General features: G+C 53.9%; 1 protein-coding gene across 3 annotated transcripts in view; it reads left to right on the forward strand.

Annotated features, from left to right (window-relative positions):
* ITPR3 (inositol 1,4,5-trisphosphate receptor type 3) overlaps window positions 1–15,040 on the forward strand; it is a 66,699-nt gene that overhangs the window by 6,649 nt on the left and 45,010 nt on the right. For all 3 annotated transcript variants that reach the window (XM_047734948.1, XM_047734950.1, XM_047734949.1), the window contains exon 2: window positions 9,121–9,191. In XM_047734948.1, coding sequence (XP_047590904.1) covers window positions 9,121–9,191 — 71 coding nt within the window. The remainder of the gene's footprint in view (window positions 1–9,120; window positions 9,192–15,040) is intronic.

The following is a 15,040-nucleotide window of genomic DNA, read 5'->3' on the forward strand; positions in this document are numbered from 1 at the left end:
GAGGAGGGCAGAGCCCAGATCTATGGTAAGTTCATCACAGGCCTCTGAGACTGAGCTCTGAGCCACCATGAGTGTGTCACGTTGGTCCTGCCGGCGGTGGCCCCTGGCATTGGCACCCACACTTAGAGTTCCCTGCAGTGGACACCGCTGGTGTAGCGAGGCTTAAAGGACTTGCCCGGGGTCACATAGCAGGGGCTGCAGGGCTCTTCACACCAGCGATGGTGGGCGCAGAGATGAGTCTAGGCCTTGACAGCACAGAGAGCCCAGGGTGTGGGTGGGGACACTTGGGGAGACAGGCAGGAGGGACTTGGCAGGGGACTAAAATGATCCTAGTGGTGGCATGTGAACGTAGGTGTTTTGGGGGCTGGCAGGTGGGCAGAGCCTGAGGAGGCAGTGAACAGAAATCTCAGCCCTGGAGGTCCCCCCCCCCGCCCCCGCCACCCCGTGGTGCAGGTGCTGGGCAGCTGCAGGTGGTGGGGAGACACCTGTGTGTATTTGGTTCACAAATCCCTCCCTCCCCTCAGCCAGCCAGCTAGCACCCCTTCCTCCAGCCTGCGGGAGTGCTGTCATCTCCAGGCTATGGGCTTAGAAATGGGTGACGGGGGATCTAGGTCATGGTAGGCAGAATTAAGTCTGTGTCTCAGAGATGCTGCGGCTGCTGCCACAATGGGTAGACGTCACTGAGCTTTTATGGTGGGTGGCTCTCGCCTTTACGTGTCACTGTGGCCCCTCGCCACATATAATCCAAGGAGAGTAGAAAGAACTGTTTAGAACACCCATATGCCTACTACTTAGACTTAATGATTGCCCACATTTTGCCATACATGATGTATCTATATTTTTGCTGAAGTATTTTATGGTAAATTATATAATTGCATGTTTTTACCTCTCATTACTTCATTACACAGCTGTAAGGAATAAGGATATGTTCCTGGGTAACCACAGTACCTTCATCCCACCCTTTAATAACTTTCTAATGGCACCCGATGCCCTGTCTGCACACAGATGTGCCCCATTGTCCTCAGTCTTTCTTTCTTTCTTTGTTTTTGTTTTTTTTTTAAGATTTTATTTATTTATTTGACAGCGAGAGAAAGAGAGCACAAGCAGGGACAACGGCAGGCAGAGAGAAAGGGAGAGGGAGAGGGCAACTCCCTGCTCCCCACTGAGCAGGGAGTCCGATGCGGGGCTCGATCCCGGGCCCCTGAAATCATGACCTGGGCTGAAGGCAGATGATTAACCCACCGAACCACCCAGATTCCCCTCTCAGTCTGTCTTCAACCAATGGTTTCTTTAGTTCAGGGTCCAGTCAAGGTCCACATGTCACATTTGCTTCCTAGGCCCCCACCTCTTTCTTTCCCGCAATGATACTGAGTTCCTGACAAGACAGGGCTGGTTATGCTACAGACGGTCTCACTTTCTGGATTTGTCAGGGCAGCTTTTGTTGCTGTTTCCCAGAGAGCTCTGTAGCAGTCTGGAGCCGGGTGGGCTGGGCCTCAGGGCCTGCTCTGAGGAGTCCTGAGGCCTGAGTTACTCTGTCTTGCAGGGCAGGCTGAGTCCAGTTCCGGGTTATGGAGAGCAGGACAAAGGCCTAGGCCTGGCAAGGTGAGGTGAGGGCCGGCCAGCTGGATGGCCCCTGCTTTCACATTCTCTGTCTCTTCTCAGTTTTCCCTCTTGTCTCTCCAGCTCCCTCGGTCCCTCTTCTTAGCCTAATGGGTGCACTTCCCGGTGCACCCAGCAGCTCTGTTGAGACCCCAGCACTTGCCAGAGCCCACCAATCCTGAGAGCCAAAAACCCAGGCCTGTGGACAGAGGCAGCATCCTGAAGCCATGCACATTAGCCAGGGATCTTTATTTGTAGTGGGCCCCAAATTCATTCATTTTTGCCACCACCGTGCCTCAGGGGGAAGATTCTCGAGGTTCTCTGAGTGTGTGGCTTACTGTCCTTTTTATTTTATTTATTTATTTTTTAAAGATTTTATTTATTTATTTGACAGAGAGAAATCACAAGCAGGCAGAGAGGCAGGCAGAGAGAGAGGAGGAAGCAGGCTCCCCGCTGAGCAGAAAGCCCGATGTGGGGCTTGAACCCAGGACCCGGGATCATGACCTGAGCCGAAGGCAGCGGCTTAACCCACTGAGCCACCCAGGCGCCCCTTACTGTCCTTTTTAGACATAAGCTCTCTGAAGAGGAAGCCTACCTGCCTGCCCCTTGGTCCAGAGAGTCTCTCTCTCTTAGCCTTCATGAGACTTCGTGAAGTCATTCAACAAACATCTAGTCATCCAGGCTTGTTCTGTATACTGGTCCCTCTGGTGGCTAGTGGTAGATCTTTGGTACAGAAAGATATGTAGAAGTTAAGTAAATGGATGGTTTTCAGGGATGCAGAAATGAATTTCTTCTCTCTGATGAGAAGGGATCCCTGCCAATGAACCAGGGTTCCTGTCCCAACATCCCTCCCCACCCCCATCTAGTGGGTGTGACTTTGGTATTTGGCAAAAGGGACTCCAAGGCCTATATGAACCACCTGCCAATCCCAGTATTCTAACATTGCCCACATTGGGAGTGGCCGTTCTTGGGCCTGGCCTAGATTTGTGAGGTGGTGGCCAGTGTCCTGGGCTGGGAGTCAGAGACCTGGGGTCTGGAACTGGCTTTAACTTGTGTGACCTGAGCCGGTCAGTTTCCCCTCCATGCCTCAGTTTCCAAGCTGGCTTGGGGAGGGAATGTCTAGAGTCCCTCAGGCATTTCCCAGTCCAGGGTTCCCAGTCTTGTGCCTACTCTGATGGTGGGTGCAGGCTTTGATTCAGGCTCTTCTGATAGTCACTTGCCCCACTTCTAGCTCCCTTCTTCCTCTCCCTTATCTAATCATTCCAGACGGCAGCGACCCGCCCCACTGCCTTTTCTATTACTCCTACCTGGATCTCAAAGTCCAGTCAGGGCAGAATGGGGCCACGCAGGTCCCTGGACACATCTGCCTTCTTCTTTTCCCTCTGACCAAGGTCTTGGGGTGCAGACCCTATGGGCATTTCAGGGACAGCACCCTCCTCCACAACTTTGTAGAGCAGAATTGTCAACCATCTCCTCTTCAAAGGGTCCAGGGCAGCCCTCCCCACTAATCCTCATCCCACTGCCCGCTCTGCCCACGCCCTGTTGGGCCCCGAAAGTCCAGGCTCAAACTGGCTTTGTGCCTCCCAGCAGATGGAAGTCTCCTAGCAGTCTCTGGGCTGGCCCTGGGGTGGTCCAGGACATGACTCCTGTCCTTAGGGCACTCAGCATGGTGGGTATGAGCTTCCTGACCCCACCCAAGCACATAATGGCTTCCCTGTAAGTTTTTGTTGAATGGATGGAGACCTAGCTTGTACACGTGTCATCAACTCACCAGCTCTGTGGGCTGAAATGGGGGAGGCAGAGGCGGCCTTTAATTTTACTCAGTGAACCTCACACTGAATTGTAGTAAGAATAGAATTAGGTATTGGATGTAAAAACAGCTTATAAATTAAAACACGTTCAGCACTCTGGAAAGTTGGTTTTTCTACTGTGGACGTGTATCGGCTGGTACCTGCTTTTAGATGAGGGGCGGTGTTGGTGGTGGGACCAGGCAGGGAACTCTGCAGGAGCCTAAGCGCGGCCCTGAAGATGGCAGGACTTGGCAGGACTTGGGACAGGGTTTCTGGTGTGCAAACGCCTGGAGGTGGGGACGATGAGATCAGCGGGCTGGCAGAGGGTGGGAGTCGGCCCTTCCCCGGACCTAGGGAGGAGACGGAGGAGCTCGGGAGGGGAGGGGTCCCGGTGGAGTGAAGCGACGCGGCTACTTACCCCCGCCCGCAGAGCTCGGCTCTGGTTACAGCTCCAGGTGCTTACCCGAAGCACCTGTGACCCGTGTCTGGCTAGTTTTATAAACCCAGATGTCCCCGTGCGGGAGAGTGAGGGGTACAGCCCGGGACGTGGGTGCCACGTGGGGGGAACAGGTCGAGTCGCGGAGGGGAGGAAAGCGCGGACTCGGCGCACGTCATCCTCCCGCCCCCGCGCGCGCCTGCAGTCGAGACAGGCAGGGGCGAGGCGGCGCGGCGGGGCGACGGCTGCACGTGGGGTGGCAAGTTTCGTTGGGCGGCGGGGGCAGGGGCGGGGCCTGGCGGCGGGGGCGGGGGCGGGGGCAGAGGTGGGGCCTGGCGGCGGTGGGCGGGGCCGGCCGGGGCCTGGTGGGTGAGAGCGCAGTGCCGACCCGGGGTAGGAGGGTTCCCAGGGGAGCCCGCGCTGGGCGACCACCGTAGCTGACCCGACTTGGGCTGGCCCCTGAGGCGCCGCCTCCATCAGAACTTAACCTGTCATCTTGGGCCTTCTTCTGGCCTCAGGTCTCCCTGCAGCCCATCTGATAAGCGTTTCCCTGCTTATCTGTTAATGGTTTCTTGAGGCACCCCTCCCGCCCCTGCCGCCCAATAGCACCTTCTTGGGTTGCCTCAGTCTTCATGAGTACACGCACAGGAATGGAGGGAGGCTCTCGCGGGGGCGCTTGGGGACATTTGGGACTCTGAACACCCTGCTTTGCTTACGGGCTAGGTGGGGAGCTGCCCTAAGCACCAGGAGGGAAATAAAACAATGAGTAGGGCAAGGTGCCACCCCTCAGACGTTTCTGGGAGGATGTACGGAATGTAGCCCAGCGTTCGTGGGCGATGTTGATTCTGCTAGGCCGGGACCCACACCTGGAGGACGGAGGGTGTGAAATGTTAGAGCCAGGAGAACCTCCGAAAGTCCGATCTACTGACCTTGTTCCCCTGATACCTTCGGGAAACACCCCTGCCTCTTTTCTCCTCCTACCTGGCTTGCTTCTTTGCTCTGGTCCCTCCTACAGACCGTCCCTGTCCCCTCTCAGCCTGCAGCTTTTTCTTCTCAACCTTGTCTGAAGTTCTCTTGGAGGCCATCTTCCCCTCCTGATCAATCCTTCCCTTTCCCAGTGTTGTCTCAGCTCACACTCCCAATATGTGCCCTGCTTTGCACTCTGGGGCAATGCGGGGGAGGGAGGGGCTGAGTTGGAGACATCAGGGCTTCAGAAGCTGTGTTAGAGTGGGAGGGGACAGATGGACATCCGCATAATGACCCGGCAGATTTGTGCCAGGGGGATTAGGAAAAGCACGCCAAGCATCTGAATTTGTGTGTTTTTTTCCTGCACGTGTGGCCCAGACGAGGAGCTCCCAGGGGAGCCGTGGTGAGGTTAGGGTGAAAATGGGTTTTTCCTCAGAGAGTCTCTGAGGAGGTGGCCTCCCCCAAGGCCTTGAGTGCTGTTAATAGGGGCTGTTGGGGATGGCCCCAGCCTGTCCTCAGCCACACTGACTTCCATGATGCCGTGTGGCTGTCCAGCACCCCTGGCAGTGCGGGTCCCAGGCCAGGGCCTGTGCTTCCTCCCTTCCCCCATCAAAACGCATCCATCCCGTGTCTCCTCCCTTCAGGGCCTTGCTAAGAGACAAGCAGCTAATCTGATTCACTAATGTCTTACAGGAAATTCTATGAATTATTCAAGGCTCAGTACAGCTCCTGGCTCTTCTTTCACACTTCCTCTGATTGGCCAAACTCTGACCTGTTCCTTCCCTGGATTCGGACAAAATCCACAGCTGGTACCACCAGTTGGCACTCATACATATTCTTTATATCGTAAACTCTTCTGAGCGTGTGACTTGTCTTCCCAATGAGATTTGAAACTCCCCGAGGCAGGGGCCTTACCTTTTGCTTTTCATCTACTTCCTTAGAAGCTGGTAAAGTGAATTAATTCACTCACTGTGTGTTCCGTATGTGTGTGCTCTATGCAAGGCATTGGTCTAAGTCTGGGGATACTGCAGGAAGCAAAACAGACCCATCCCTGTCTTCATGGCTCTTCCATACCAAGTCGGGGCTGGGGGGTGTAACCAAAATAAAGAAGTAAAAAATACAGCAGGCCAGGTGGTGAGAAGTACTATGGGAACAGTGAGGCGGTGAGGACCCTAAGGAGTGTGAGAAGGAGCAGTTCCCAGTTTTAAAAAGGAGGGTGTTCAGGGTGGTGGGTCATTTGAGCAGCGATCTGAAGGAAGTGAGGGAGGGAGGGAGGGAGCCAGGAGGGTGATTGGGGGCAGACAAAAGAAGCAGCACCAAGTGTCTTTGAAGGTTTGAGGAGCCTGGAGGAGGAGGGCTGTGGGCTGGAGCGGAGTGGGCAAAGGGGCAGGGGAGGGAAATGAGGTCAGAGAGGTGAGGGCTGGATCATGTGGGTTCAGGCCATTGTGAATTCTTGGCTTTTACACGGAGATGGGTAGTTCTGGAGGGTTCTGAGCAGAGGACTGCCCTAATCTGACTCACCTTTTAAAGGAAAGGTATGCGTACTGTGTGGGGAATGGGGCTTATGGAGACAAGGGGGACATCTGGAGATCGATGAGGAGGTGGTTACCCACATCCAGGGGACAGCTGGCCAGATGTTGGTGGCAAAGATGAGAAGGGGTAGAATTCCACACATATGGTGAAGATAGAGCCCACAGGGTTGCCTCACAGATGGGGTGTGAGAAGCAGATGGAAGAGGAGCCAAAGATTGGCCCAAGGTTTTTGGCCCAAGCAACGAGAAGAATGAAATTGCTGTCAGCTGAGATGGAGAGAGCTTCAAGAGGAGCACATTTAAGTGGTAGATCAGGAACTCAGTTTTGAACCTGCTGAGTCTGAGATGCCCATGGACATCCAGGTGGAGGTATTTAGAGCTGTGGTCTGGAGTTTGTGGGGGATGTGGATGTGGGAGGCATTGGTCAGTGTCTAAAGCAGTCCTTTGAACCTACGAGTGTGGCTGAGATGCCTAAGGGAGTGCGAGCAGATGGAATGGGGCAGAGGGCCAAGTGCTGATCTGGTACTGGGGGCCGGGGAAAGGGAACGAGACCAAGGTGGGGGGGGGGGATCTTCAAAGAGCAAGCTGCCTTTCCCCTCCCATCATTGTGAAGTCCTGCCCAACATCCGCTCTGACGCTGCTCAGCCTGGCATCAAAACCCAATCCTTCTTGCTGACTGTGTGTCCCTGGCCAGATGGTTTATGTCTCTGGACTTGGGCTTCTCTGCCCAAATGTGGGGCAGAGAATGGAAATAGTAACAATGGAAATAATAACAATAATAACAAAATAGATTTAGGGGCGCCTGGGTGGCTCAGTCGTTAAGCATCTGCCTTCAGCTCAGGTCATGATCCCAGGGTCCTGGGATCCAGCCCCGCATCGGGCTCCCTGCTCAGCAAGAAGCCTGCTTCTCCCTCTGCCTGCTGCTCCCCTGCTTGTGTTCCTTCTCTAGCTGTGTCTCTCTCTGTCAAATAAATAAAATCTTTATTTTATTTTTTTTTAAAGATTTTATTTATTTATTTGACAGAGAGAAATCACAAGTAGGCAGAGAGGCAGGCAGAGAGAGAGGAGGAAGCAGGCTCCCTGCTGAGCAGAAAGCCCGATGTGGGGCTCGAACCCAGGACCTGGGATCATGACCTGAGCCGAAGGCAGCGGCTTAACCCACTGAGCCACCCAGGCGCCCCTGCTTTTGTTATTCTGATGGATCACATGGAGCTAAGTGCTGGTGGTGCCCAGGGAAAAAACAGCGGCCTGTCCTCAAGGAACCCAGAGTGTAGATATGGCAAATAGTGGCAGCAGGAGAGGCCAGGACCAAGTGCTGTGGGAACACGGGGGAAGGGGACCCAGTGGGAGGGAGGGCACTGGCCAGGGGAGGTTTCATAGAGTAGAGAGAGGGGCTGAGGGCCAAAGAATAAATGAGGTCTGCTAGGCTTGGGTCTTGATGGGGAGCCAGGGTGGGCTGGGCATGAAGGGCATCACAGACTGCCACTGCAGAGGTAGTCACCTCGGTAGGGATGAGAGCTCCAGGGACCTTGGAATCAATGCGGGGTTTAGCATGGTTTGTGCAGGAAGTTGTGAGGCTAGCTGGGGAGTGGGTAGAGGTCAGATCACAAAAGACCTTGTTAGCCAAACCAAGGAGGGGAGGAGGGGGTTTTGGAATTAGCTCTGTGACTTCAGGCAAATTATCTCACCTTCAAACTTAGTTTCCTCTTCTGTAAAAAATGGTGTTAATGACTAGACCCTGTGGGGAAGTTGGTGAGAATTCAGAGGGAACAGCTGTGAAGTGCTGAGATAGACTTGGCCTCTGAAAGGGTGGATGATCATCATGGTATCCTAGCGCCTGGGATGGCATTAAAGACTTAAATGCGGAAATGGATGGATGGATGGATGGATGGATTGGTGGCTGGATGGATGGATTGGTGGCTGGATGGATGGTGGGTAGATGGATGAATGGATGGATGGGTAGATGGATAGATGAGTGGGTGGATGGATGGATGGGTGGGTGAGTAGGTGGATGGATGGATGGATGGATGGATGGATAGGTGGCTGGGTAGGTGGATGGCTGAATGGGTCAGTGGGTGGTTGTCCTCCAGAGATTCAGGATTAATTCCAGTTGTGGCTTAAGAGGGGGGATTTGGGGCCCTAGGGTAGTTCAAAAAGGAGGGTGTGGAATGGGGCCTGACTGGGGTTGAGAAGGGGTTAGGTTTGTTGTCTGGTCTTTGAGACCAAAGGATGGTCCCCCTAGTTTGGTGTTTCATAAGCTTCTCCCATCTGTCCACCTGTCTCCAGTCTTTCTGTGCCTCTGTTTGTATCCTACTTATTTTTCTGTCTGTTTATCTTTCTCTTTTGCTCTCTCTGTGTCTCCCCTCCACCCTCTCTAAGTCTCTCTGACTTTGTCTCTGTTTCTCTTAGTCCTCTTCCCTTTCCTTTCTGCATTGCCCACTGCCCTTTCAGGTCTGGGCAGCAGGGTCTCAGGGCTTTCATGAGACTTATATCCACAGTGCGTGGGAGCCCAGACTGGAGGCAGACCCCCTCACAAGACAGCTTTAGCTCCCTTAGTCTGGCAGAGGGTGGGGGTTGGGGGTGGGTTGGGTGTGTCTCTGGGCTTTTCCTAGGACTCCCCCATCTGTTTTAACAGTGGTGCCAGGAAAGGGAAAGACTTGAGGGGTTGGGAGTTGGACAGTGATGGAGAGGGGTTTTGGGGGAGGCCTCCCTGGTGCCCTGAATCCCTTGCCCCTAGGGAGGGACACCTGGGGAGATGGTCTCTTCTCTCCCCCTGACTGGGCTACCTTTTCCCCCAGGTTGGTGGATGACCGCTGTGTGGTGGAGCCTGCGGCGGGGGACCTGGACAACCCGCCTAAGAAGTTCCGAGGTAAGACCCCCACCTCCACACCAGCCTTCCTCCTAGGCTGTGGAGTCCTGGACCAGGGACAGAACCCATTTGACCCCGTCCAGTGCCCATGGGCCGGGTCAGACTGCCCTGGCAGTCCTCACCTTGCTGTCGGTAGGAACCCCCCCATTGGCTTCCACTGCCATCTTGGCACAGACGGCCTCTGCCTTCATTTTCTGGGGGCTGCACCCCACTTCTCAGGGGCACACCCACTTTTGGCTGGGAGCCGTTCGCCCCCACAACTCCCCACCAGCCACAAGGCCTTCTCTGTCTGCACAATGGGGCATTTTCGGAGGGAGCGGGGAGGGAGAATTTCCTCAGGCTTTGGGAGGTCCCAGAGGTGTGGGGGAGAGCTCTTCCATGTGCTTCCGTAGTGGGGGGTGAGGGGATTAGAACCCGTGATCCCCGTCCCAGTGTGTCCCCAGGCCCAGGCCGTGGATGACTCCAGCCCTAGGAGAGTTGGTGGAGCCCTGGCCTAGCTCTGCTGAGGGGCCTTGGGCAAGGGGTCCCCTCAGCCCCACCTGCGGGCCCAGGGGCGCCCAGGGAATTAAATGCTCTCCCGCTGTCACCGTGCCCAGCCGAGGCATGGTGTTATTGTTGTGATGCCCTGCGAGGCTGAGACAGACAATCAGATAGATCCCGGGTGTGGTGGGCAGGGTGGGAGCAGGCAGGAACATGCCAGGCAGCTGCCGCCTTGTCTGCCCACAGGGCTGCTCCTCTGGGGAGAGATTAGCCGGGATTGTCCTTGAGGGGGGATGCTGGGAGGGAAGCAGGGTTTAAGATAATCCTGTGGCATCCCCGGCCTTTGTCGGTCTGCTGGGGCCTTGCCCATCCATGGGAGGGTGGAGGAGATGGAGGGGGGCCCCCCCAGCCCGCAGAGGGGCCCCACACCTGTTGTTCTGCTTCTGTCACGGGCTCTGCTTGGGCGTCTTAGGTCGGGCCTTGCCCCTGGACTTCCCTCCCTTACCACTGTGGACCCCTCAGCCCTGCCATCAGGCCCCGCTGCCTCTCTCACCTCCATTCTGGTTGTTTTGTTCACTGTTTTCTGTGTGGTGTCTGCCTCAGAGTGGGGGCCTGCTACACAGCTGAGGAATCAATGTGGGCATCTGCCCCTCCTCAGGCTTCCTCCCACCCCTGCCGCCTCTCTCAGGCCTGGCTGCTCTAGTTCCCGTTGATGTGACCCGTCCCAGAGTCCCTCAGTCGGACCCAGCCTCCAAGGCATTGGGCCCAGGCTTTAGGGGATTCAGGGCACTCGTGCGGGCCCCCTGCTTGTTGGCCCAGGTCTGACTGCTCCCCGGGTCCTGAAGGCGGAGACGGCACCTGGGCCTCTCCTGGAGCCCGAAGTAGGAGAGCTATGAGGCTGCTGAGGGAGGGGCCTTCCTGTGCCCAGCCAACTCAGAGAGCTTCCAGCCTGCTCCCTGCCCTCTTTGCCCCAGGTCCTGGCCTGTGGTGTCTGGGGGAGGCAGGAAGAGGCCCCTCTGAACTCCCCGGGGCCCTATTTGGACCTGAGAAGAGCCGACCTTCTGGGACAGGACGAGTCTCTGTGCAGCCCAGGGGCTGGTGGGTACAGCCGGAGTATTAGAATTTGGGACAAAGAGACATGGCCTCAAACTTCTTCATTTTGAGGCAGAGGAGAAAAAGAAAAGCAGAGTTTGGCTTCCCACCTGGGAGTCCCGGTTCTCTCCTGTAAATACCCTGGCACTGGAAGGAGGTCCTGGCAAGGGCACGGTGGCCGTGGGAAGCATGTTAGAAGTGGGCTAGAAGTTGGCAGGGATGGCCGTGTCCTAAGGCCCCCCGAGTGCTGTCCTGCCATCCTTGGGTGGGCCCAGCTATTGCTGCGAACGCTGGTCTCTCCCTCTCTCCCCCTGCAGCTTGGTTGTTCTCACCTGCTGCCTCTGGAGACCCCCAGGCTGAGCTGGCAAAGCCCGGGGATGCTCCCAGCCAGCCTATAAGCCCCTGATTGGCTTCTCGTTTGTGATTTCAGCTCTAGCCATCTTCTAAGGCCATTCCAAGCCCTGACATGTTCTGGGAATTCTTTCCAGAGTGTGCCCAGGCTACTGGTTCCCCAATGCGTGGGGTAACCCAGTCCAGCCCACCATCTCTAACCTCTGCTTCACCATAGGAATCTTGGGGTTATGGCTGCTCTGAGTTGTGAGCTGTTGGTCAGGCCCTGGGGTCTGGGCATGTTCCCTCCCATGAGCCCTTTTTCTATCTCCTCTTCCATATGGAGCCCAGGGAAACCCAGTGAAGGGCTTGGACAGCTTTCGCCTCCCAGTCTACCTTACTTCCAGCTACAACGACCCCAGGAGTGTATGCAGGAGCCAGACTGGTGTGGGGGAAGGGCAGTGCCAGGGAAGGAGGCCAATCAGGTGCCCTCCCTGTATTTATATGACTGGGTGCCCTCACCTCTCCCAAGCCTATGCTTCTGCTCTACCTGCCCCGCCTTCCAAGCCCCGTTTATGTATTTATTTTTTTGTTATGATTAAGACATACTTCAACTCTACACAGAAGTAAAGAGAGCTCTGTCAAAATCCTTTTTGCCATGTTCATTTCAAACCTTGTCATTTTTTAAAAAAAGATTTTTTTTATTTCCCTTAGTGAGAGATAGAGAGCCCGCAGGTGCAGGCATGGGGAGGAGCAGAGGGGGAGGGAGAGGGAGAGGGAGAGGGAGACCATCTCCAGCTGACCCTGCGCTGAGCCCAGAGCCTGATGTGGGGCTCAGTCCCACATCCCACTACCCTGAGATCACGACCTGAACCAAAGTCAAGAGTCAGATCCTCAACTGACCGAGTCACCCAGGCGCCCCCAGACCCTGTCTTTTTTAAAGCCTCTTATGCCTGTAGCTGAAGCCCTCCAGGTCTTCTCCCTGATCCTTTTCCTCTCCCTCCCTCTCCAGAGGCAAATCCTCATCAGAAATTTGTGTATATTTCAGGAGCCTTTTCTTATACTTTTGCTATTAATCCACAGGGCTACATTCACAAGTGATATAGGATATTATTTCCTGTTTTTATAACCCCGTATATTAAAATCTTTCTGCACATTTTTCATTCTGCACCATTTGTGAGATTTCTGCACATTGACACACGTGGGTCTAGTTCATCTCGTCAACTGCTATGCGATATTCCATTGGGTGAATAAGCAGCAAGCCTTCTATCGGTTCTCCCGCCGATGGCCACTTAGGTCATCTCCAGCTTCTGGCCGATGCCGGCCATGCTGTGGTGAGCGGTCCCATCCACGTCCTTGGGCTCCAGGCAAGAGTTTCCTGGGTGTGTTCCCAGGGAGGGGGAGTCCTGCTGCAAGGAAGCTCTTCTGAGCCTTCCCATGGGGCTGTGCGTGCTCACCCCCGACAGACTGTGGGTGCGCCCCCCCCACCGCTTCCACCTGCATTCTTTTTTTTTTTTTTTAAAGATTTTATTTATTTATCTGACAGACAGAGATCACAAGTAGGCAGAGGCAGGCAGAGAGAGAGGAGGGGAAGCAGGCTCCCTGTTGAGCAGAGAGCCCGATGTGGGGCTCGATCCCAGGACCCTGGGATCATGACCTGAGCCGAAGGCAGAGGCTTTAACCCACTGAGCCACCCAGGCGCCCCTCCACCTGCATTCTTGCCACACTTGGGTCTATCCCACTTAAATATCTTCCTGCCTGCTGGGTGTGAAATGGCATCTCACTGTGGTTTTAATTTGCATTCCTCTGAGGACTAGTGAGATGGAGCATCTTTTCTATGTTTATTGGCCCCTTAAAATTTTGTTCTCATTCCTCCCTCCCCCCCCCCCGTTTTATAAAAGTAATGCAAATACAGACTTGAGGTTCAAGGTGAAAGCCGTGGTGTCCCACCTCACTCTCTCCGACCTTCTGTCCCCCCTTCCTGGGGGCAACCATATAGAAAAACAGACTAGGTAATTTATTCATATGATTAAAATATCAAAACATTGTACAGATAGGTGGACAGGGTCTGCTCCCACCTGCCTGGTCCCCCCACTCCCCTCCTCTATGATCATCCCTTCAGGAGATCACTTTCCTGAATTCCTTATGCATCCTCCAGGGTTTGCAAATACAAACATATATTCGGGGTCCCTCCCCCTTGTCTTACACAAAGGTAGCATTCTATATACATTCTTCTGTTTTTTGTTTTGTTTTGACTTTATAAATCTTACTGCAGATCCTACTGGAGACTTTTTCATATTAGCATATAGAGATCTTGAACTCTGTTTTGTTTTTGTTTTTTTTCATTTAGACACTATTTTTGTTCTGTGTCCTGGACAACTGTGTGAAAATAGTGTTTCTACAACTTAGTTGCTTTGAAACATTTAGGAAATATTTATTTATCTTTAAACTGTGGTAAAGATCTCTAACACAAAGTTTCCCATCTTTAACCATTTTTAGGTATATGGTTCAGTGGCTTTAAGCACATTGTCACCGATAGGCAGCTACCGCCACCATCCAGCCGTGGAATTTTCGTTTTCCTACAACACTGAAACTCTAAACCCGTTGAATAGTTACCACCGCTGCCCCGCTCCCCAACCACCATGCTACTTTCACCTCGATCAATGTGACTATTCTAAGTACCCACACGAGTGCAGTCATCCAGTATTTGTCCTTTTGTGACTGGCTTCTCTCACTTAGCATAATGGCCTCAAAGTTTACTCACATGTAGCACGTGTGGGAATTTCTGACCTCTCCCTTTTATGGCTGCAGAACATTCCATTATTTGGATCGGTTGGAATGTATTTACCCAGTCCCCTCTGATGGACACTTGAGCTCTTCCTAATCTCCATCTTTCCAGACAGTGCTGCAGCGAAGACCCTTGTCCCTTGACATTTTGAACAAATGCAGGTGTGCTCCCGGAAGGTTAGGCCAGCTTCGAGGTTGCCCGCTGGAGGGAGCCGGTGGAGGGGGGGATGAGATCAATGTCATAGGAGAAGGCGGTCCCTTCAAGCTCTTCATTGTTTCTACTGTTTGCTCCCAGGTCTAGCCCTATGTTGCTTATTCCAGGAGAATTCAGCTCCCCTGGGCCACTCTTCCGCTTCCTCTGCCCTGTCCTCCCGAGGGCAGCCTGTCTCGATTCTCCGTTGTCACCTGCTATAAACCCCGGGGAGAGGGGCATGGTTCCACCTTGGTTTCCCCAGCAGGCCAGCAGCCCCTGCACTGCCCCACGCCCCTTCCCTCTGCTGCCAGACGCACATTCAATTTTACATCAAGACCGAATAATCTTGCCTTCTCTTCTGGAACCACAATGAAGTCTTTTATGTTTTGTTCAGTAGGTAGAGTCTAAATGTTGAAAATAGAAGCAGATGTTTACACGATTTACACAGAGCTTGGACATTACCGTGGCTGTAGAATTTTATTCCTGTGCTGCGTTCTCACCTCCAGTCCTGGGCACTGGTGCTTTTCAACCTTGTTGGAGCGGCAGAACTATTTAGGGATCAGGGTGCCTTTATATATGCATATCCCCCGCCCGCCCCCCCACCTCGCCCGGCCTTGCTCCAGCCTGCTGAATTGATGCGGAACCTAGGAGTTTGTATTTTTTTTTTTTAAAGATTGAATTAATTAATTTATTTTAAAGAGAAAGAACTCAAGGGGTTGGGGAGGGGGACAGGGAGAGGGAGAGAGCATCTCAAGTAGACCCTCCCGCCCCTGCTGAGCATGGAGCCTCACCGGGGGCTCGATCTCACAACCCTGAGATCATGACCTGAGCCAACTGAGCCACCCTGGTGCCCCAGGACTTTGTGTTTTTTATAGCTCCCCAGTGGCAGTGGCTTTTTGAACTGTTAGGAACTTTAGTTTTAGGGAATGTCGCTAGACTTTGTTTACTATGTGAATATCCTCTTGTC

Source organism: Lutra lutra, chromosome 6 (assembly GCF_902655055.1).
Source record: "Lutra lutra chromosome 6, mLutLut1.2, whole genome shotgun sequence".
Lineage (NCBI taxonomy): Eukaryota > Metazoa > Chordata > Mammalia > Carnivora > Mustelidae > Lutra > Lutra lutra.